Source organism: Cryptomeria japonica, chromosome 7 (assembly GCF_030272615.1).
Source record: "Cryptomeria japonica chromosome 7, Sugi_1.0, whole genome shotgun sequence".
Taxonomy (NCBI): Eukaryota; Viridiplantae; Streptophyta; class Pinopsida; order Cupressales; family Cupressaceae; genus Cryptomeria; species Cryptomeria japonica.
Genome location: NC_081411.1, coordinates 504,057,544 through 504,079,778, shown reverse-complemented (window position 1 = coordinate 504,079,778; position 22,235 = coordinate 504,057,544). Strand labels below are relative to the sequence as shown.

The 22,235-nt window shown below is 38.5% G+C and overlaps 1 protein-coding gene across 1 annotated transcript in view; it reads right to left on the bottom strand.

Moving 5' to 3' along the window:
* The window catches only part of LOC131060163 (1-phosphatidylinositol-3-phosphate 5-kinase FAB1A), a 106,518-nt gene extending 86,047 nt beyond the window's left edge, over positions 1 to 20,471 (bottom strand). Inside the window, exons 1-5 of the mRNA XM_057993293.2 lie at positions 20,052 to 20,471; positions 19,926 to 19,971; positions 19,217 to 19,831; positions 18,975 to 19,128; positions 18,532 to 18,876 (exon numbers count right to left, since the gene is read on the bottom strand). Of these exons, the coding sequence (XP_057849276.2) occupies positions 18,532 to 18,876; positions 18,975 to 19,128; positions 19,217 to 19,831; positions 19,926 to 19,971; positions 20,052 to 20,319 (1,428 nt within the window). The 5' untranslated portion in view covers positions 20,320 to 20,471. The remainder of the gene's footprint in view (positions 1 to 18,531; positions 18,877 to 18,974; positions 19,129 to 19,216; positions 19,832 to 19,925; positions 19,972 to 20,051) is intronic.
* Positions 20,472 to 22,235: the final 1,764 nt, after the last annotated feature.

Genomic DNA, 22,235 nt, shown 5'->3' with positions numbered 1-22,235 from the left:
GAGGGGTGGAAGAGGTGCGAAGTTCTTTGCTTGCAGCTGAATTTTCTCCTACTTCACTGAACAACTGTCTGGTATCTTCATGTGATAGTTGTTCTTCAGTCCTTTCGAGCTCATGAGTCTCATCTATCCTTTGCTCTCCTTCGACGGTAGAGTCATCTTTGGCTGTATTGTGGAGCAGCAACTCGTGGCGGCTCTGTTGAGTGGGTTCATGTACTTTGACCCCCTGGATGGATGGAATCTCTCCTTCCTCAATTTGGTTGCTCGGTTCGGTTGATTCAAGGGCTCTTAGCTCAGCTTCTAGCATGTCGGGCGCGGGAGGATCATTAGCTTCAAACGCGTCGACATCACTTTGGGAAGGCGGAGCAGGTATATAATCCAATTCTACTACATCGTTGGACGAACTGGGGTCCTTTGACGATGACGTGACCTCTGGTCTCCTTATAGGAATCTTCTCCGTTCTTGTTCTTTTGGACGTCCAAGTCCCTCTGCAAGCCTTGGCCTTCTTTCTTTTCTCTGGTTTCTCAATTTCTTCTCGGGGTGCACTAGACGTTCCCTCATCTTCAAAGGACTGAGAATCAAGGCTACCCATTAGGTGGTAGGTGAACTGGACTCCTTCGTGAATTAGCCTCTCAATCTTCTGATGTAACCATTGATCTGTATATCTGGCTGGGGCTGCCATGACTGCCTCGAAATCGGTGATCGGGTCCTGGGACCAATCCACGCCTGGCAAGAGATGCCTTACTGCCTCAAATTCTCGGACTTGGAGGCAATTCCCTGAATCTGTGAGTTGATCTGGGCCCGACAATATTCAAAGAGCCGCATTTGCTGCACACTCAGCCTAGAATATTCCCGCCTCCGGACCTCATAGTCATCAAAGCAATTCTTCCAATAGTCTTCAACTGATTCCTTTGCTCTGTACCGCCTGCCATAGGCTCTCTTCGCCAGATTATCGTGATCGAAATATTTTCTTGGAGAATGGTCCTGTAGGCCATAAGAGGCCAGCTCTGCGAGGGATTCCTCTACTAGGGTAGGGGTCTTCAGGTGGACATCATGGTTGCCTATGATCATGGGGAATGTGAATGCAACCTGCTTAATTTCTCTGAGTAGGATGTCGGCTGAACGTGACTGCCTTGTGACCTCCATAAGAACCACTTTGTCGGTTGGGTACCATGGAAGTCGGAGAGGGGCACCATCAAAGCCCACTATTCGGATATAGGAGAACCTTGGGAACTGAATGAACCAAGCTCCATACCTCTGTACTAGAATAGTAGCTTGGTCTGAGAGCCTTATGTGTAATCCTCCCTGCATTAGCCTGACCAGGCGCATTGTGAAGGCGTCATTGACACGCTCATATTGGCCAACTGCATAAGCTGGGCTGCTCTTTTCTCTCTAAGCTATATCTTGGTAATGCAGCTGCGGGTAACAATCATAGACCTTTACCTGACCAGGCCCATTCCCGATTTCACCTTTCATTATCAAACCTGGCAACGGCTGGTTCTTGGCGAACATGTAGACCAGATAAGAGGTCATAGTGAAGTATTTCTTCGTTTCAAGCTCAATCAGCTGAGTGTGGATGTTGTCGCTTATGATCTGGGCCCAGTCAAATTTAGACTTCCCAGCAAAGACTTGCTCTGTGAAATAGAACATCCACTCTTCAAAGTAGTTGAATTTAGGAAGTCCCATAACTCGGCTGAGTAATGTGACCATATCCCCATGTTCATTATGAAAATCACTTCTTGGGGTCTTTTTCACAATTCTGGCGCTTGGAAGCCTTCTCTTCTTGTACCACTCTTCGTTGATCAGTGCTCTGCATCGGGCCGGATTCATATCATATGACCCCTGTGCTTCATCTATAGTTGTGGCTATGGGATTGTTTGGGAAGGGAATGTCGAATGCGTCGCCGATGGCCTCAGGAGTGAAGTTGGCGAGAGTCATATTCTCGAGGAGCACTAATCTGGAATTTGGCTGATAATGTCAGGCAGCCTCTACCACTAACTCATAATTTTGTACTGCTGGAGGAAATCCTGCTGCTTGGGCAATGCCACTTTCCACCATCTGTCTAGGCTTGCCATATGCGTTAGGGGAGAAGACCCAATTCCTGAAATCCTGGATGTCAATATGGCCAAGGTCGGTATCACCGATATTGTCCCAGACGCTCTGAACTTTTGACTCCCTCAATCCTCCTCTTTGATACTGGTATTTCATCCTTTCAACTTTGCATGGGATATCTGATTTGCGTGCTCGCGATGTTTCGGCTGCAGCGGGTGTCTTTGATGATTCTACTGCTGATTTAGGCATTTATCCTGCACAGCGAATGCGGATTACGAGGCGATACAAAAGAAGTAAGGCGGGTTAGATAGAGAATACTCCAGCATTCACGGATCAATTCAAAATTTAGATTGGACATGGAGCGACATTTCTAGCTAAAAGCTTGAATGATTTTAAAACCAGAGTATTCATGAAGCTTTTGATCGCGAATTTATACTCAACACTTCGGATTAATTTTCAACAGGGACAAAGCTCGAAAAATTCTCCTAAGTTTGAAAAATGCAATTTCTGGTTAAATCTTAGGAGCAAATTCTAGTTTTGATTGCTTTGCACAACGTTCTATAAGTGGAGAGATGCGAACTTTGAAAATTTAAGCATTTCAATCAGATTTCGCACACACATCTATTTGATTTATAAGCATTTCAGATGATCACGAGAGACAAAGCATACTTACCTGATGAGAGTGGATGGCGAGAAATTGCCTGACTTTGTTGCGTGAAGACGAATGGACAATTCTGCAAATTCTTTTTGAATTCCAACGGTTACCTCCTTGATTCAAATTTTTGCGGTTACTGTTTGAAAGGAATTTATCATTTTTAAACGGTTTTTACCTTGGGCAATTGGTAATCTGAACTTGAATGATTTGGAATAGTTTATGCAGCGCTTTACCTTGAATGTGAATCGCGCGAAATTGGCTCTCTTTCCCTTTCAAAATCGGACGTGATCTTCCTTTACATGAAATTCGGCAGTATGGAGAGGTTTTACAAATTCGAATGGCATCTTTCTCTGATGAAATGCTTGAGCGCTATCACACAACCTCGGACCTAGGCGACTTTCAGGAGGAATGGAGGATTTTTCAACTTCGAATTCTTTATATTGCTTCTTCGCATTGCAGTTTGAAGTTTTATGGCGAATCTCGGAGCTTAGGGCGTTATTTTGCAAATTTTAAACTACGTTTTCTTAAACCCTAGGGGCAAACTTCGGACTATTTAACGCCTTTTGCAATTTATACAAACCTCGGAGCTATTGCATCCTTCGCGATCTTCGCGTCTTTGGCGATTTTCGAAGCATTCATGAACTTTGGGATTGTTTGGGAGTTTTCAAACATTTATGTTAACTAAGGCATTTTCGGACCACGCAGCGCCTTTGCAAATTTCGACGAAAACTTCGGACCTCAAGCCTCTTTTCGCAAATTTGGAAGTGTTTCGGCCGTTTAGCATGTTTGGAATTTCGGAGTTTTTAAGGCGTTTTGCGATTTTAAGGGTAAATTCAGACCTCTGGCGTTTTTTGAAAATCGAAGAAATTTCGGACCTTTTGCCTATTCTTGCAAATTCAATGTAAATTTCGAACCTTTAGCCCCTTTTCGCAAATTTTGGAGTGTTTAGATGTTTTTGCAACTTTATCATTTTTTCGATTTCGGCTCCAGGGTCCAAAATTGGGGGATTTAAGTGAAATTTCGGACCATTGAACACTTTTTGCAAATTTCGAAGAATTTCAGACCATTTAACATGTTTTGCAAATTTAGACAAAACTTTGAATTTCGGCCCCAGGGTCCGAAATTGATGTTTCAAGTGAAATTCGGACCATTTGGGGGGTTTTGCAACTTTTCCAAATTTTCGAACCTAAAGCCAGTTTTGGGAAATTTTGAATTTTTTGAAGTTTAACCCCAAGGTCCGAAATTCGGCCCCCTGGGCGATTTTAACAATCTTTCAACCTTGTGAAGTTTTATCATTTTGGCCTCTAGGTTTGAAATTCGGCCCATAAGGCGATTTTGGGAAGTGAAATTTCGGACCTTGGACCAGTTTTCGCAAGATTCTACAAATTTTGGATTTTGGAGGCTTTGGAATTCTAAGGCATTTGGGCAAGTTTTGCAACTTTGGCATTTTGGCCAGGAAATTCGCTCCTTTTTCACCAGCAGGCGAAAATCATCCTTTATTCAAATCCGACAAACATCGCGGAGACAAACCTTATGCAATCTACCTCATAGCTCTTGTGCGAAAAACGGCACCTTTGGGTCCTCGTGCGACCTTCAGACGCACTGTTCTTGCTTGGTGGGCTTCGCCAATCTCTATCACCTTACGCCTATCCAAGGCGATTTTCAAAATTTCGAACAAACTTTGGGATTCGTGCCCGAGGGCTAGACTAGCCTAATGGAATCATATGCTCTTTTCTTTGGCATCATCACTTTACAAACCAGTCGCGGACTTGCTCGAAAGGACGCGAGACACTTTGCGCGAAACTCAACAGGGAGAGAATGAAAGGCTCAAAAACAAGAAGGGGGACCCTGTCGGTGACAGGGAGCGTGTGCAATCGCACAACATTCTCCTAATCTTCCTTCAATCTTCAACCCTGGATATTTACCTGCTCGTGCCACTACCCAAATTACATAAGAAGTCATATAGAACTTCTTCTTCTATAAAACTGTGATGGGTTGATTATGGATGTTGTCAGACACGATTTGCGCCCAATCAAAATATTCCTTACAAATGAGGATTGTGTGCATGTAATGGAACATCCATGAGTGAAAGTGTTTGCAATCTAGTTTACCAAATGCCCGACTCAACATGATTACCAAATCTTTGGGAGGCTCTTTGAAGTCCGCCCTTAAGATCTCAGAAGCCTTCAATCCTGTCTTCCTCGGTTCTTCTAGCCAGGCCTCATTAATATGACACTTATTGTTTGACATATTCTTCCTGAATATTGTGGCTGCCTCCTCTTCAATCGTCAGAAGTAACTTTTCTCTATTTGGTATCCCAAAAGTCATGCCAATCATCTCTAGCGAAAGATCTACTATAACATTCCCGCTTGCATCCACACACTTTCTAGTTTCCGAGTTATAATGTTGAGCAACTGTAAGTATCAACTCGGGAGATTGTATTGCCTGGGGAAAGATGGTTGCCTCAACCAACCCTAATCTCTTTATTCTTCTATATAGTGCATCTAAATTAGGTTGAACCACATGTTCCTTTACATCTTCAATTTCGATATGGCCAATCTTTGTGTCAATTACCCACTGTATCTCATTGTCTAGTTTGGATACCAAGGTTTGCCCTTGGTACTGGTATTTCATGGTGGCAGGATTCTTCTCCAACTTAATTTCCTCTTTGGCCCCCCTCCTGCTTGAAGATGCTTCCATAAATCCGCTTTATTCTGCAAGAACAAATCAACAATCAATTTACATAACATACTGGCAAAACAACACTAACTCTGGAACTCCGGGGTTCCGAGGCATATAAACACTAACTATAAGGAGTTTCGGGATTTCGGGATCCCGAGGTATAAAGGGCACTCAAAATAGTTGACTTCGGAATTCTAAGGTTCCGGGGTTTCAAGGTTAGGAAACCTTAAACACAAATGACTTCGGGATCCCGGAGTTCCGGGATTCCGAAAGTAGTTAATCTCATGTCACAAAAGGTTTTGGGATCCCAAGGTTCCAGGATCCGAAAGTGGTTACTCATCGTCCAAAACAAGGCTCTGGGATCTCGGGGTTCTGGGATCCCGAGTTGCGAAATGCAACATGGGGAGAAACTTCGGGATTCCGGGATCTCGAGGTGGGTAAAACTTGGGACAAAGGGAACTTCAGAACTTCAAGGATCCGGGGTTCTGAAGTGGGTAAAATGACACCCTCATGCCGCGCAATCATTGAAAATGAAACAACCAATTTATTGAAAACATGGAAAAATCTAATCTAACCTACTCTAGCAAAACGAGAAAACAAACACAAAAACAAGGAAAAACAACAAAGAAAGAACCAACCTGAAAGAGGTGGTCGAACAGGCAAATGAGAAAACACAAGGAAGCAAATCACTTGGGAGGCAAAGCTCAAGTTCCGCAGGGAAGGAATGCACAAATGAATCAAAATCACCAATTTCCCCCTATTTATACCCCCCCTCGAACGACCGTACATCCTCACTAAACACGACCTCGGGATTCTGGGGTTCCGAGATCCTCAGACAGAACAAAGAGGAGCTCGGAACTCCGGGGTTCCGGGGTTCTGAGGTTCCGAACACAAACAGAAAGCACCTTGGGACTTCGGGGTTCTGGAGTTCCGAGGTGAAACACAAAGAGGGCTCGAGATTTCGAGATTCCGAAATTCCGAAACTGGAAAAAACAAAACAAAACATGAAGAACTCGGGATTCCGGGATTTTGGAATTCCAAGGCTTCGACAAGACAAAGAAGACAAGACTTTGGAACTATGGGGTCCTGGGGTTCCGAGGTCTTGAACGGAACAACAAAACAAGACTTTGGGATTTCGGGGTTCTGAAATTCCGAGGTCTTGGCAAAAAAAAACAAAGGCACAAAGAACACTTCGGAACTCCGGGGTTCTGAAGCAAAAACTAAAAAACAAACAAAAGGACACTTCAGAACTCCGGGGTTCCGAGATTCCGAGGTCTCCAAAGCAAAAACACAAGGCAAAGCAAAAAGAGAGAAATCAAAAGACAAAAAAAGGGGGACTCGCATTTTCATGCCAAAGAAAATGATAGGGGTAGATATGCAAGGCATAACAGGACCAAGGACAGCACCCTAGTGCATTCCCTATTGTGATATAGGGCAGGGTTGAGGGGTGGAGCCCTTGCCACCATGCCCAAATTAACAGCTTTGAACCAATCGAAAAATTCAAAGAAGGAATTTAAAGTGAACTAGGTAATGTTAACCCTAAAAGCAATAAGGCAAGGAAGAAAAGCTTCCTGGTTGTTTTGACAGACTATAAAGAGTCCAAAGAATAAGTTGGAAAGTAAGAAGTTTGGAAGTCTCTAATAGGAGGATTGTGGTTAGGATATTTTATAACTATAGAGATGGTTTGGACTATTTAATGCTTCAAGAAGTTAAATTTGTCAGCTTTTCGTTAGACCATGCCTTCAAATACATATGGTGAAATGCTACCAAATTTTCCACTAATCATGATAAAGGTAGAAGAAGTGCATCAATCCTACTTTCCCCTAAGTGGGCTACCTGTGTAATAAATTTGGGATGTTCACCATGTATAAAGGCTGTTTGGGTTGTCATAGACTTTTAGGGGGGGAACTTTTGGTATTTGCTCCCTCTATGCTCTTATGGAGAGAGTTCATTTGTGGGATTGTCTTGCTATCAAACTGCATAGGATTCCTTGGATTCTAGGGGTTCACTTCAATATAATTGAGAATAAGCAAGTTGGAAATAAGTTTTGTTGGAAAGGAAATGAATTGTTTTTTTAGGCCAAAATAAAAAGGATGTTTGTCTTAATAGACCCCCTGAGTAGCAATAGGAAGGATAGTAAAGGGATTTGGTTTACATGGTGTAATAATCAAATTGATATTAAGATGTATACTCTAGACTAGACAAATTTTAGATGCATTAAAATATTCCTCTAGTATTGTAACACTATTAGTAACAATGAGGTAATGATGAATCACTGGATTTTTGTTATGATTAGAGAAGATTCTCAAGATAAATCTTGTAAAGAGGAGGAACTATTTAAGCTCAATGTTACTTTGCTTAAGGTCAGGGACTACCTTGACGGTAACAAAACTGTCAAAAAACTGATTAGAGGAGATTCTTCTACATCATCTTATTATGATCAATGAAATGAAGATACCAAAATGAAATCCATATGTCGAAGAAAAAATGCCAAACACCTAGACGAAAAAATGGCAAGGATAGAATATAGACTTCAAGATTCTCCCTACAACAATGAACTACAAAAGCAAATGATTAGAATGAAATAGGAATGGATATGTCACCAATCCTTTTGGCTCAATGAGATAAAATTAGGCCACAAATCACTTGGCTCAAGTATGGAATTATTGGAGGTTGGAGCAATTTTACAAGCCTAATAAATTGCAATTTGCTAAGTTTTTGTCTCCTTTGTGCAATTGTTCTATTTGTCCATTGTGGATAACCAATCTGAGAAAAATTTAATGGATCCCAATTTTTGTCAATTTGTGCCTAAGTGTGCTCTCTTGCCTTTCCCACATCCCCTTCACGCGGTTAAGTTTCTATAAAATCCTAATTTTCTATGGAAGGGCCATTTTTCAGCTTTGTGTTTTGATGTTGGCATTTCAAAGGTTCAAGAACCTCTTGAACCTCCAACAAGGTTCAAAAGGTTACAAAAACGATAACATGGAATACAATTATCAGGAAGTTCAAAGTTTGTGAACTCATCGACCTACTTCAAGGAGAAGAAAAAGTTATAATGAAGGCAGAAAAGAAGTGAATGAAAAAGTGACAAAGGTTGGATGTAGGTGAGTTCAAGGATTCTTGAACTCATCGACATGGTTCAATAGGTACCAAAGCTCCAAAGTTGACGAAGAAAGTAAAAAATAATAAGGATGAAAAGGACTTCAACAAGTTAAAGGGTTCTTGAACTTGCCAACACGGTTCAAGGATGGGAAAATTTGCCAACAAAGCAGGGTGTCAAGGAGTTCCAAGGTTCAAGGACTCCCAAACCTCTGACAATGTTCAAGGACTCCCAAGTGCTTCAACAAAGCTCAATGGAAGATGAGAGCTCGTGTCTCCAACAAGGCAAAGAAAGCAGAAAACACAAAGGAGAAAGAGTAAAGTGACATCAATAGGTTCCAAGTTTCTTTTTCCAATCATCCAATATGGTTCTTGGAATTCCAAGTCCCCTCCAAATCTTGACCCCCACTCTTTAGCATTGTGCCCAAGTATTTTCCTCCCACTCCTCCTCTTCATCTTTTCTCGCCAAGCCTTGGGCCTATGAATGGACCTTAGACTTTGGCACCCTACCCCTCGATACCAAGTTTGACCAACAATGTCATATCCCATTTCCAAAAATAGAACTTACTATTTATAATCTACGTTACCCCAAGTTTCCGGGATGGGGGGACGAGTTTCCGAGACGGCAAATTTTTTTGCCAAATTTGGGGACGGGGGGAGACGGCAAAGGGGACGGCTGTATAAAATATAGGGAAAATTTAAAATATATAGGAAAATTCTAAATGTTCATATGAAAACATGGATAAAGCATGCATCTATACATTATATTCATATGAAAACATGGATATAGCATGTGTATGATACTATGAAAACATTTTAGAATGCAAACATCGAACATACAACATTATCAATAGACTCAATACTCAATATGCACTCATAATTCAGAATTTCAATTCATTCACATTGTCAATATGCATATCATAATAGATATTAAAGAAATAAAATACATAATGGAGCCTAATCAGACTCAGAGGTTAAATTTTCACTACTTCCATCAGCGCAGTTCCCCCCTATATTTTTTGACGGGGGTTTGGGGGCAGCGCCCCCAACTTGGGGTCAAGGGGCAGCACCCCTTGCGCGCTCCCTGTCGCGATACAGGGCAGGGTCGAGGGGCAGTGCCCCGCGAGGCCAAAAATACTTTTATTATTTTATATAGGCGTCGGGTGTTATTTTTCTATTGACAAAAAACCCTTCATGAGATATTTCACTCCCTCAATTACGCAAAAAACATCATTAAAAAAAAATTGAAAATACGACTTTTTTTATTTTAATATTTTTCCCTAGCCCTAGATGTGGGGGACGTCTGGCCATCCCCGGGACGGCTGGGACGTCCCCAATCCGTCCCCAGCCGTCCCCGGGACGTACGGACGTCCCCCACAGCTAGGGAAGCCGTCCCCCCGTTTCAGGGACGTCCCCTCAAAATTTTGACAATTTGGGGACGGGGGGGGGGGACGTCCCCTGGCCGTCCCCAAGTCCCCGAAACGTCCCCGGGACTGGGACGGGGGTTTTCAGGTAGGGGACGCGTCCCCGGGTTTCATAGTTTATAATAAGTCCAATTGTCCAAATATAGTAAATCAGGACTTAAGGATAGACCAAAAAAATATATCATTTTTGATAACTTGATAAAATCAATATTTGGAGGGAATATTTCTGGCATTAGAAACTGCCCTTAATTGCATTTTGAAAACTTTTGCCAAAATGGCAGTTGCTTTCTTAAACAGAAGGTGGGCAGCAAGTGTCAAAGGCAATTACTTATCTTCTCCTGCAAGATTCTTCCCTATTTGGGATGTGTTTTGGGCACCCAAATTTCTTTAGAATTTATTCTGCGGTTTCAATTTTTTTTTGGCTCCATTTTTATTCATTCTCTCCTGTTAATTTCTGATAAGTTGTTGCTTTCTTTTCAGAGGCTGGTAATCCTATGAAGACTGTTCTTCAAGGCTGATAAACTGTGGAGATAGAAGCTCAAGGGTAGTGGTTCCAAGGGTCTCCAAGAGTAATCTCATCCAAAGATTTCCAATGTGCTGAAGGTTTCTCCTTTCCTTGTTTTTCCAAGTAGATTGTAGGTGATTTTTAGGAGTTCTGGGAGTGAACGGTTTCAGTTTTTTGTAGCTGATAACAACAGCATTGTTGGCTGTAAGTTGCTGTTGTTTATCATTTCAGACCTGATATTTTATCAAGAATTAAGTTTTGGTGTGTTGGGTGAAGTTTATTCAAAGACAGGGTTGCTCGGCAGTGCCTGCAGGCACCATTTTGTTTCCAAATTTTGAATTAATGTTTGCAAGAGTCTATTTGCTGTAATAAATCATTTTATGACAGTAAATACTAAATACATTGTTATTCCTTTATGTAAATTCGTGCAACAAGCATTTATCCATTTGTGTGAAATTAATTGTATTCCGAGTGTGTTTATAACTTTATACAGCCAGTTGTTTGGCAGTGTTTGGGTAATTTAAGAAATTCTGGCAAAGAATTGTTTTAAAGTTTTAAAAGAAATTTTCAGATCTGATATAATCATTTGCAAGGGATATTAAAAACAACACATCTTCTAATCGTGCACCTTTCCCTTTCCTCACCAAGTGCAGATCTTCAGATGGAACCAAGACCTTGGAACTTGGTTCCAAGTTCCTTGTTCCTCACACCTTCCCAATCCCCACTCCCTTTTCGTTCCAGTCTCCTATTGTGTTCCTTGGGGGTTGCAAAACCCCAAGCAAAAATGGAACCTCGAAACCAAGTTCCAAGGTCCCAGATCTACCCCAGGTCCCATGACCCATCTTATTACCCTTTATGATGGAGTTCTTGATCCCCCCCAAAACTCAATGCCCCACCTCCCTTAGGTCTTAATCCCAGATCATACCTCAAGACCCACCCCATCTCTTCCTTGTCCCCTTCAAACCCTAGGCCCCTAGAGGAACCTTGCACTTATATCCCAATTTCCTCCTTCCCATAATCCAATTCTTCCTTCCATAAGTCCCAGGTCTATGTTTCAACCTGCCTCTAAGTTCCCACCAAACTTCCTCCGCTTCATCCTACTGGACCTGTGAACGCCCTCTACATTCTAGAACCAAGTTCCAAGGTTCCATCAACCCTTGAAAACCCGCTAGAGACTAGTTACCCCCATGAAGACATCTCATTTACTTCCAAATCACTCATGCCATTAAGCTTGAATTCGACCCTGCAACAACCAGTTCATCCCTTCCCACCCATGAAACCTTTGTTTAATCTAAATGATGCAATTTTAAATGAGGATCTAATTACAAATGCTATGGGCAACCATGCCTCCATTAATGCTAATCGTTGGGGTTCCTAACATCCAAATCTCTCTATGATGATTCTCCATGACTTGTCTACTGATTTCCATAGATGAACAACTCCCACACACCACATCCATGGGTTCCTCTTCCTTCTAAGGTTCCCACATGCAATTGAGCACCAAAACTAAAAGCTATAAATACTCATCACTGAGCCAATTTTTTAGTCTAAAAGTGCCTTGAGCTGATTCTAGGGCATTAAATGTTAAATGTCTGGTCTACAAACGCTAGAATACATCTTGTAAAGTGTAGGAAGGATATTGTAAAATGCATCTACATGTAATGGTATGCCTCCATGACAATTTGTGATGACTCATAGAAATAATTTAATCGCAGTTATTTATTTCCTCTTACCACATTTACTAGTATGAATGTAATGAGGGTTTGATGATGTGTGACAACATCTAATGCATTGCAATGCTATTGTAATGGTTATCCATTATTGCATATGGGTTAGTGCAACTCTAGGATGAATTATTAAGCATGTGATCTTTATTTGTATGTAAATGCAATCAAATTTTGCATGTTTTCTAGATGCATCTCCCCCCTCCTTGCCATTCATGACTCAAATGCCCAATGGAGTAGGCAATGGTTCATATTGGTGGAGGAGCAAACTTTTGTCACTAAACAACTTCTCCATCCTTGTTCATGCTATTCACAATTTATTACTAAAAACCCTTCAAGCAATCCTCAGATAGATAAATCATTAGAGAATCATGACATATGTGCCTGCATCTTGCCACTTTATATGAAATGATAAATGAAATTATCCATAGGGATTATAATATTGTTGTTATCGATGGGCGCATGTGCAAGGTGTTTAATCAGATATATAAGAGGTTTTATGCAGCTAGTTAATCTTTGACCTAAGAGAAGGGAAGGTGAACTCTTAGGACCATATCCAGCCATTTCTCCTGCTACCAAGAATGGGGTGATATTTATAGGGGTCATGTGTACATTGGGTATAGATGCTATAATCAAGTTAAATTTTAATTGATTTAAAATCCTATTAAGAACACCTCTAGTAGTACACTCCTAGGTTTAACCTGAGTTTGAAGTGTCGAGAAATTACACACTATTGTCACTTGGCATTTAATCCTCCTCAATCTATTCATGAACCCATGTTTTACCTTCTTGATGACACCCCCTAGTCCTAAAGGTAAGATTATGTTCTAAGATTGAGGAGAAATGGTTTTGGAACTACGAGGACAATGTCTCCAAATTCTTTTTTATATGTTGAGAACCAAATGTGCTAGAGAACAAATAGGCCTCATTGACATTAGGGAAACACCGGAATATGATCCAAAAGAGATTAAAAAGGCCTTTCCTTTTTACTCTAATTCACTATTCTCCTCTTAAGGATGTAATGAGGAAATTGAGTAAGCAAGGAAATATGTAAGAATATAAGTTCCCAAAATTTGGACAAGGATATTATCTTTAAAATGGGATTAAAGATCTCACTGGATCACTAAAAATGATGAATCCTCTGGGATGGATGGACAGCCAATTGAATTCTACAAAGCTAATAAAGTATGGATTGCTTCTAACCTTTTAAGAACATACAAAGAGGCTTTTGAAGTCAGTTCTCTGGGAAAAGATATTAATATTGGAGTTAGTAAGCTTCTTCAAGAAGGAGATAAATCTCTTATTAAAACAAAAGACCTATTACTCCGTTGAATGCCTCTTATTAAATTCTAGCAAAAAATTTGGCTGTTAGACTAAAGGGAATTCTCCCCAAAATCATTTCTTAATCTCAAACAGAATTTATCAACGGATAGATATATATCGAAAGACACACTAGCTAGGAAGGGATGGAATGGGCAAAGAATTTGAAGCATGTGTGTATGGCACTACTTGAAATGGAAAAAGCTTATGATAGAATTGAATGGCCTTTTATGATGCTTGTAATAAAATCTTTAAGTTTACAAAAAAAATTGTAGAATGGTTGAAACTTTCTCTCATGATGCATCTACTCATGTAGAAATTAATGGAGCTATCTCTAACTTCTTTTACCTTTAGAGATCCATCAAAAAGGGCTGTCCAATGGCCCCCTCTTTGTTTATCATAGCTGCTGAAGCAATGCATTATCTCCCTAGAGACTCATTTGTTGGTCCCTCTATTAGAAATATTTCTTTATTCTACTATTCAAAGTTGGTGGATATTCAATTTGCAAATGATACTTCCCTCTTTCCTTATTTATATAAAGATAATTTCTCTAATACAATGACCAGGCTTCAATTGCATTCTTCTACCTCAAGATCTAGACTGTTCTCTCAAAAATTTGTAGTTTGGAGTTGGAGGGACACTCCTCACTGATTTAATAAGATTGGCAAGAATTGGGGTGTGTAATGTCCCCTTTTGTACATGCCCTAGTTTTTGCCCTAAAATCACAATCCCAAGTAAAGTAAGAAATGGAATGGAAATATCATTTACTAATTAGATCCTGATTGAGACCCCTCAATCATGTTAGACATAAAATCAATCTTTCCTACTAGGGTTGGGAACTTTATCTTAATCATCATTGTACATGTGGGATTCAATAACACTCTCCCTAACAACCTATCCCCATTATGGAGTCCCCGGAACATCATATAAGGCACCTTGAGCTTATCCATTAAGCCCAAGAGCACAGAATGACACCCGCCATTCAACTTCCCAGCCCCACTCAGGGTTGCTCTAACTAAATGGGTCATAAGCTACTTGCAATCCCTCATATGTATTCTATATTCAAGTAGTGACCAACAAACCATCCACACTATGGAGCCCCTTAGGAGATCGTACAAGGCCGCCCGAGCCGTTCCATCAAACCCAAGAGCATGAAATGACACCCACCATTCGGCCTACCAGCCCCACTTGGGGTGTCTCTACCTGAATGAATCCCTAGCTACTTGCATCCCTCATATGTACATTCTCCCCTCCATAATGGGATAGTTCATTGTTTAAGTATAAAAGAATCTTACATATATATACTCGATTTTAACATAGACATCGTAATGGTAAAAATAGCAACATAAATATATATCAGTAGCAATATGTTATCTGCATAACATCCCTACTTCCTATCAAATGGAAGACAAGATAATAAATCAGCCAGATCAGAATGCACTATACATCATACCAATGACTTGAACAATTATAAGTCTGCAGTCTAGTTTTATTAATTATGAAACTCAATGTTTCTTCTTGATTGAATATATATCACCTTCTTCGATGCCCTTGCTGTCTTCTTCCCATCGTGGCTTTATACCCTATCCTTTCTCTCAAGATGTGCAACCCTTGGAGTGACTGTCCTTCAATGAGGAGTCGGGTCTCCTCATTGGTGTCCCATAACTAATTACTAGTCATCATAATTAGTTTACACCTCATCATGGATCGCTGTCTTAATTAATTACTTAGTTCTTTTCCTTAATTCAAACCACTGCATTGTTTATAAATAAGGAGATCACTACCCTAGTTTTCTGTAATTGCAGCTTATTTTTTGGTTTTTCATGATGCCCTTAGGTAATCGCACCCTTCTTAAATATGCACCCTTAGTCTTCATTCAAAGGGAGTCGACCCTGTACAAAATTTAATTTAATTTGTTTTAAATATTAACAGGTCAGCTAGCCTGGATAACTTCAGTCGGCTCCTTGTAATTTTTTAATACTTCCTTTGTATATAAAATGCCATCATGGTGGGGGCATGACAGGGTGGCCCTTTAGAAAATAGGAAAATCAAAATACCTTGAAATTTCACTTTCCCTATTGCCTTCCCTTGATAAAATGTGGACCTCGGTGTTTCAGACATTTGATATAAAAGTCACTAAGTGGTAAGGGCATTTATTATACCTAGCTGGCAGATATTAGATATGCCAAAAAGTCTTATCATTTTCAGTAAATATTATGCTTCTGCATCACTTTTTGGGAAATCCCACATTAAAAAACTACATAAATTGTTAGAAGGCTTTATGTGGTCCAATGGAAAAGGCAACGAACAAAGGTATGCAGTTGCATTGAAATGGTATTGTGTAGCCAGAAAAAATGAAGCTATGGGCCTTACAGATTTAAAAATCCAAGGGATAGCTCTTGCAGTTAAATGGATTTTGAAATCTTTCGAAGAAGATAAAACATGGAAGATTTTAGCAAGATACAATATTAATAAATTCTATTCGCAAAAACAAAAGGGAATGGAAAGACATCCATCCTCATGATTTGTTTGACAAATTCCCTGTAAAGCCAACAGGGTCTAATATGTTTTGTAGCATCTAGAGAACTTGGGAATATGCCAAACATCTTCTCACAGGGCATGAAATTATTTATAGAAAGGATGAAAGCATTCAGAATTTCGTATCTTTGTAGCAAAATTTGCATTATAATAGTAGAACTTTTTCTCTCTATAAAAGTTGTTCTGCCAAGGCCTGGTTCTCCTAAGAGATTCAAATATTTGGAGATTTGTTTAGAAACAATACCATGCTATCATGGGATGCCATAAGCACTGAACTTTTATCCCTAGAAGCCAAAAAAACACACTCTATGGTGCCCAAGGCTTTGGAAAACGTGCCTAAACAGATCAAGTTTACATTCAATACTAAGATATGGAACAATATTCAGTGGAAAGATGGTCCTCTCTTAACAAAAATCTCTACCAATAGCTTATGTGATATGTTGTCCTGTATGCAGGTAGTTTATGAATACCTTAACATTGCATGGTGGAGTTGATTTTCATCCAAAGTTTGGGAGTCTAGACTAAACGCTTTTTAGTCTTAAAAACTTATTTTAGATGGCTGCTTCTCCTGAATAAACTGGGTGTGGGTTCTGTTATTAAAAGTTCTAGCTGCTCTATGTTTTTTGTGTTCCATTTGTATTGTTGAAGAAACCTGCTTTCACGTTATTTTATTGTCCTTTTCCTAAAAGTATTTGGTCTATGTTCCTGGTTCATTGCAACAGTTGGGCTAAGAAAGATGCCAATGAAGGCTTGAGATTAAGTTAGGTCATATCGATGGTTTGAATAAGGAGAATTGAAAATGTGCCTTTTTCTTTTGTCTGAGTTTTGTAGTGTCTTTATAGAGCAAGGAACAATGAGTTATTTCAGGGTACTAGGATACTACTCACTGACTCATGTGAAGTCATCTTCTCCTCTATTTGTTTGCAAGTGACAATGCTTCTAAATATCCCAAAAAACAAAAAATTCATAAACTGATGAACAAAGGATCTATCACATTCTGCAATAAGTATTAAAGCACGAAAAATGAACGTTGCATTCTGAAGACCAAGACAACCCCAAAATACCACAAACTATGAAATAGCTGATCCATCTAATGCAAACGCTCAGATTCTACATGAGGAAGAACAAACTGTTCCAGAAGAAAAATCACTGAGAAACAGTGCTGATGATCAAGTAAACTTGAAGAAACAGAATGAATCTATGCCTGTCTGGAACTGAACTCTAGTTTATCTTGTTTGGACAAGTATGCTGATATTCCTTTGGCCAACATATATCTTGTGCAAGGTATGAACTTAAAGCAAAAAAGACTACCGAAGAAATTGACCAGGATAATATCTATGCTCAGGAATACATCAAGAAGCTCTGATATTAGTACAATTTCTAGTTCTTTTGTACTAGGGATGATCTTCAAGTGATGTCCTGCTCATGTTTTTTATTCATTTTTTGTTTGTCAAACTAGATTTGAAATTCTTTTTCTGGAATCTAGGTGGATTAGTTTTTGTTCTGTAAATATAACGATGCTACTGCTGTGACAGTTTGACCTTTGGAATAATCATATTGTAACCTTACGTCAACTATTATGCAATCTAAAAAAAACTACAAACAACAATTTGGGTTACACTATTTAATAAACTGATTTCCACACTCTCTTAGAATCAACTTTTTAATGGGGTAAAATAACCCTTATTTGTATGGGAACCATACCGTACAATTAGCCTGTAAAGAATCAAACTGTATATCAAATTTCCAGCAATTCCTCAAATAAATTTTCTATTTGTGATGTACAATTAAAAAGAAATGGAGATCTACTCCAGATGATTTTATTTTATTATGGGGCAAATACTATGTAGCTAATGATTTCTATGAGATTTGGTGAGTAGAATGTTAAACTGATTTCCACGCCCTCTCTAAGAGTCAACTTCTTTTATGGGGGAAAAACCTTATAGAGAAACCTTTATATGTATGGAAGCCATACCGTGCAGTTAGCCTGTAAAATATCAAATTGTATATTGAATTTCCAGCAATTCCTCAAATAAATTTTCTGTTTGTGATCTATATTTAAAAATAAATTGAGATTTGACTCCATATGATTTAATTTTATTATGGCACAAATCTGATGTAGCTAATGCTTTCTATGAGATTTGGTAAGTAGAATGTTTCTTTCAATCATCTATGTTTGTCTGTGTTCTCTTGGTGTTCTTTCGAATTTAAACTGAGGTGTTGTGGTGAGATAATTGAATGCAAGTTTCTTCTAAGAATAGTTCAGTACTTGAGAAGTCCATTACAGAGATAATACATCCACCAGTTTCTGTTTAGTTACAACAGAACTTAATAGCAACCACCGCCCCTGCTCCACAATAACTAAAGATTATTGCAAAAGATAAGATTTATAAGAAGTTGAGCTTGTTATTCAATTCTACATTTTCATGCTCCCAAGCAAAAAACGCTACTACTCAATTGCAAGATCAAAATGTAGAGGACACAAAACACAAGAACCTGATAGAAACAGATAACATAGAACAAGAGAGGCCTTACCGTACAACCCAAAGACTTTGGACAACCCTCAAAGAACATCAAGTGTTTGGTTAACTTTATAGCAACGTTGCCAGTACTGCCATGCTCCTCAACAAATTTTTCAATATGAAAATGCTCGCAGTGCATTACATTTGTTACAGAAAGATTGTTTAGAGATGAAACAATCTGTGCACCAGTACATTGCGCAATGTACTCTAAGCGTGATTTATTGAAATCTGACACCAATGATATTTCCTTGGCCAAAAAGAATTCTTGGGCAGGACGGGAAACAGTCTTTTCTACCAACACTACATTAGGACGATGAGCTTCAATTTTCCCAAGGATCATATGAAAAAAATCATTCTCCTGTAGGAAGAAAAGGAGGGATGATTACACAAACAACACATATGGGATTGCCAAGGAAGAAGGCCAAAAAACAGGATCAATGAACATAGTATGCGCACCTGTTGCAGCAAATTATCGAAGGATGAGAGCTGGCTTGAAGGCCCATCATATTCAAGAGCCCCTCCCAGCAGCAGCAACCTAGGATTCTTATATCTTGTGGGCATGTGCTTGTGTGCTACATTCTTCTTGAAAACCGCTCCTTTAATTATCTCGCTGTCAAACCAACACATAGATACGTTAAAAGAGGAGAATGTTACCATATTCAAAGAGAAATAGGTTAAAGAGGCAAAGGCAAGGATACCTTTCAGTGTGGTGGCCACATGCTATACACTTGACTTTGACATAGCCTCGAGGGTCCATTGCTTTTCCTTCCTTTGAAGCATCTAACTTAATAAGCGAAGCGGCTTCCCATGACAATGAACAAATTATTTCTTTCCACCTCTCAGCATTCAAATTATCTGCAGCTATAAGTTTTCCTACCAGAGACCTAAACTGCCCATCTACCACTGATTGAATAGAGTTTCTCATTCTGTCTTCCTCACTCACCATCCCTGTCTCCTTCTCATTATCCTTTGTGCTACTAGAGCTAGAGCTAAAGCTGAGCAAGTCTGTTGATGAGCGTGGCAATCCCTCCTCCTCATCCTCCCCCTCCTTGTCCTGGTACTCTCGTTCCGCCTCGGGAGGCTCGAAAATCAACACATTATTAAAGATGTCGATGTCCAATTTCCGTTCTTCTACTTTCAATTCTCCCTTACTAGTGCCAAATTCAGTATCATTTTCCTTGTCCAAATTTTCATTTTCATTTTCTATCCTTGTAACACGATGCTCCATGGTACTCTCCTCCATATATTCTTGTGATTGCGGAGTAACACTCGACTCATAACAATAAGGAACTCCATCTTCTTCTTCATCATTACTACAATTGTACATGTACAAGGTACTGCTGAGCCACAAGAAAAACAGAGAATGTAAATAAAATTACATCTGCATGACAAAGATCGGACACAAACCTGTCATTGCAAGAGAATTGGTGTTCCCCCTCACCTGAATCCGTATCTGAATCACATAAAAACAAAACCAATCATTATGAAATGTATGGGATCGCAGTAAAGAGAAAAAAGTGTTGATTTGTGTACCTAGGCTTGATGGACAACTAGTGTAACTCAGAAGTGATGGAGATGGAGTGAAGTACAGGGTTTCATTGTCTACATCTTCGACAATTGTAAACTCCTCCCTCTGCCCCTCTTCCTCCTCCTCCTCCTCCTGTGAAAACTCATCTTTATCTTGTGGAAACAGAGTGATGTCTGCCGATTGGGAATCGCATCTCCTCTGTTCCTTCTCCTCCTCATAATCAGCATTCCACGTCCACCATTTTCTTACTGCCATAGAATTCGAAGAAAACATTTGAATTTGTGTTGGATAAGCAGGATCCCTCTCTTCTTCTCAATTTAGAGCAGAATGCACAAGAAAGCAACACACACAGTGCAGATGCAGCAAAATATAAGGAATCTTAAGCTTAGGGTGGCATATCACTTACGCTTTTCTTTTTCTTTTCCTTTTCTTTCCTTTCCAACAAACCACCCTCGCAATAGTGGGCCTCACACTCCTCTCCCTTTATTTTTCTTCCTCATTTCCAAATAACAGCATTCTTATTAGTACTTGTCCTTAGTCAATACTATTTAAATTGAAATTCTAATTATTTTTTATCATAAGTAAAAAAAAAAAATCTTCTGAAAATAAATTTGAATTTTTTAAAGGCGAGATGTATATTTTTTTTTCATTTTTCAATCAGATTTTCTATATTTTTTATTTTTTCTTATCATTTATCTTGGTTAAATTTTCTATATTTTTTTATTTTTTCTTATCATTCATCTTGATCAAATTTTCTATATTTTTTATTTTTTCTAATCATTCATCTTGGTCATGACAGTTTTAATGGCATTTTGATAAAATTAATATTTTTAAAGAGGGTTGATTTGGACATCTCCCTACAAATAAGGAATTGATTTAGATTTAAAGATAAACATTATGATATGCATTGTGCATAAAGATATCTCAACAAATATTTTTAAATAAATTAGAACTAAGGTTTTAGTTAATTAGAATATATTAATTAATTTGAATATTATTTAATTTCTGGGTTCTTTTTGAAGTGATATAATTTTAAAGTTAGAATATTTTAAAATGTCTTAATCAATTATATTAAAGTTATAACTTTAATTAATAAATATTTTAATTAAATAATTATTAATTGGGATTGAGGTTATAATTAGTAATTTTAATGTTATAATTAAAATAATTGATTATATCCTAATTTTATAGCTATTATTTATATTATATCTCTAATATTACTTGTTATGAATTATTATAATTATAGAATCATCAAATTTATGATTAGGGTTCAATTTAGGATTCAAATTATGGCAAAAATCAAAGTTAGAGTTAGAGTTAGGCTTAGGCTTAGGCTTAGGCTTGGATTAAGGACTATGGCTAAAATTAAGTGCAATATTAGGATTAGAGTTGTATTTAATGTTAGATTTAGGGTTAGTATTAGGTTAAGAATTAGGGTTACACTACAAATTAATGTTATGGTTAGAATTAGGGTTATAGTTGCAACTAGAATTTGAACCAAACTAGAATTAAGGTTAAATTTAGGGTTAGGGCTAACATTAAAATAAGGCATAAAGTCAGAATTAGAATTGTTGATAAGGTTAGAATTAGTGTTATGATTATGGTTAGGATTAGGGCTAGAATAATGATTGGCATTTAAGATACATGAGGGGTAGGGCTAGGGCTAGAATTGGAGTATTGTGAACTAAAGTTGGATTGAATGCTAATTTTAGGGTTATATTTAGGGTTATATTTAGGGTTAGAATTAATGCTAGAGTTAGATTCAGGGTTAGAATTAAGGTTAAGATTGGTGTAAGTATTAGGATGCAATTAAAACAAGGATTAAAATTAGGGATAGAACTAGGGATGCAATTAGGGTTAAGATTAAAATTAAGATTATAGATAGGATTAGGTTTAGGTTAGGGTTAGTGTTAGAATTAGAATTAGTGTTAGGATTATACAATATTAATGTTAGAATCAAGATTATGTTTAGGTTTAGAATTAGAGTTTGGATTACAACTATGGTTAATATTAAGATCAAAATTAGAATTAGAGTTAGAATTATAATTAAGGTTAGAATTATGGTTGTAATTAAGGTCTTAGGGTTAAAAAAACTATAATTAATGTTGGGGTTATAATAAAGATTAAGGTTGGAATCAAGATAATGTTTAGGTTTAGATTTAGATTTTGGATTACAACTTAAGTTAAGA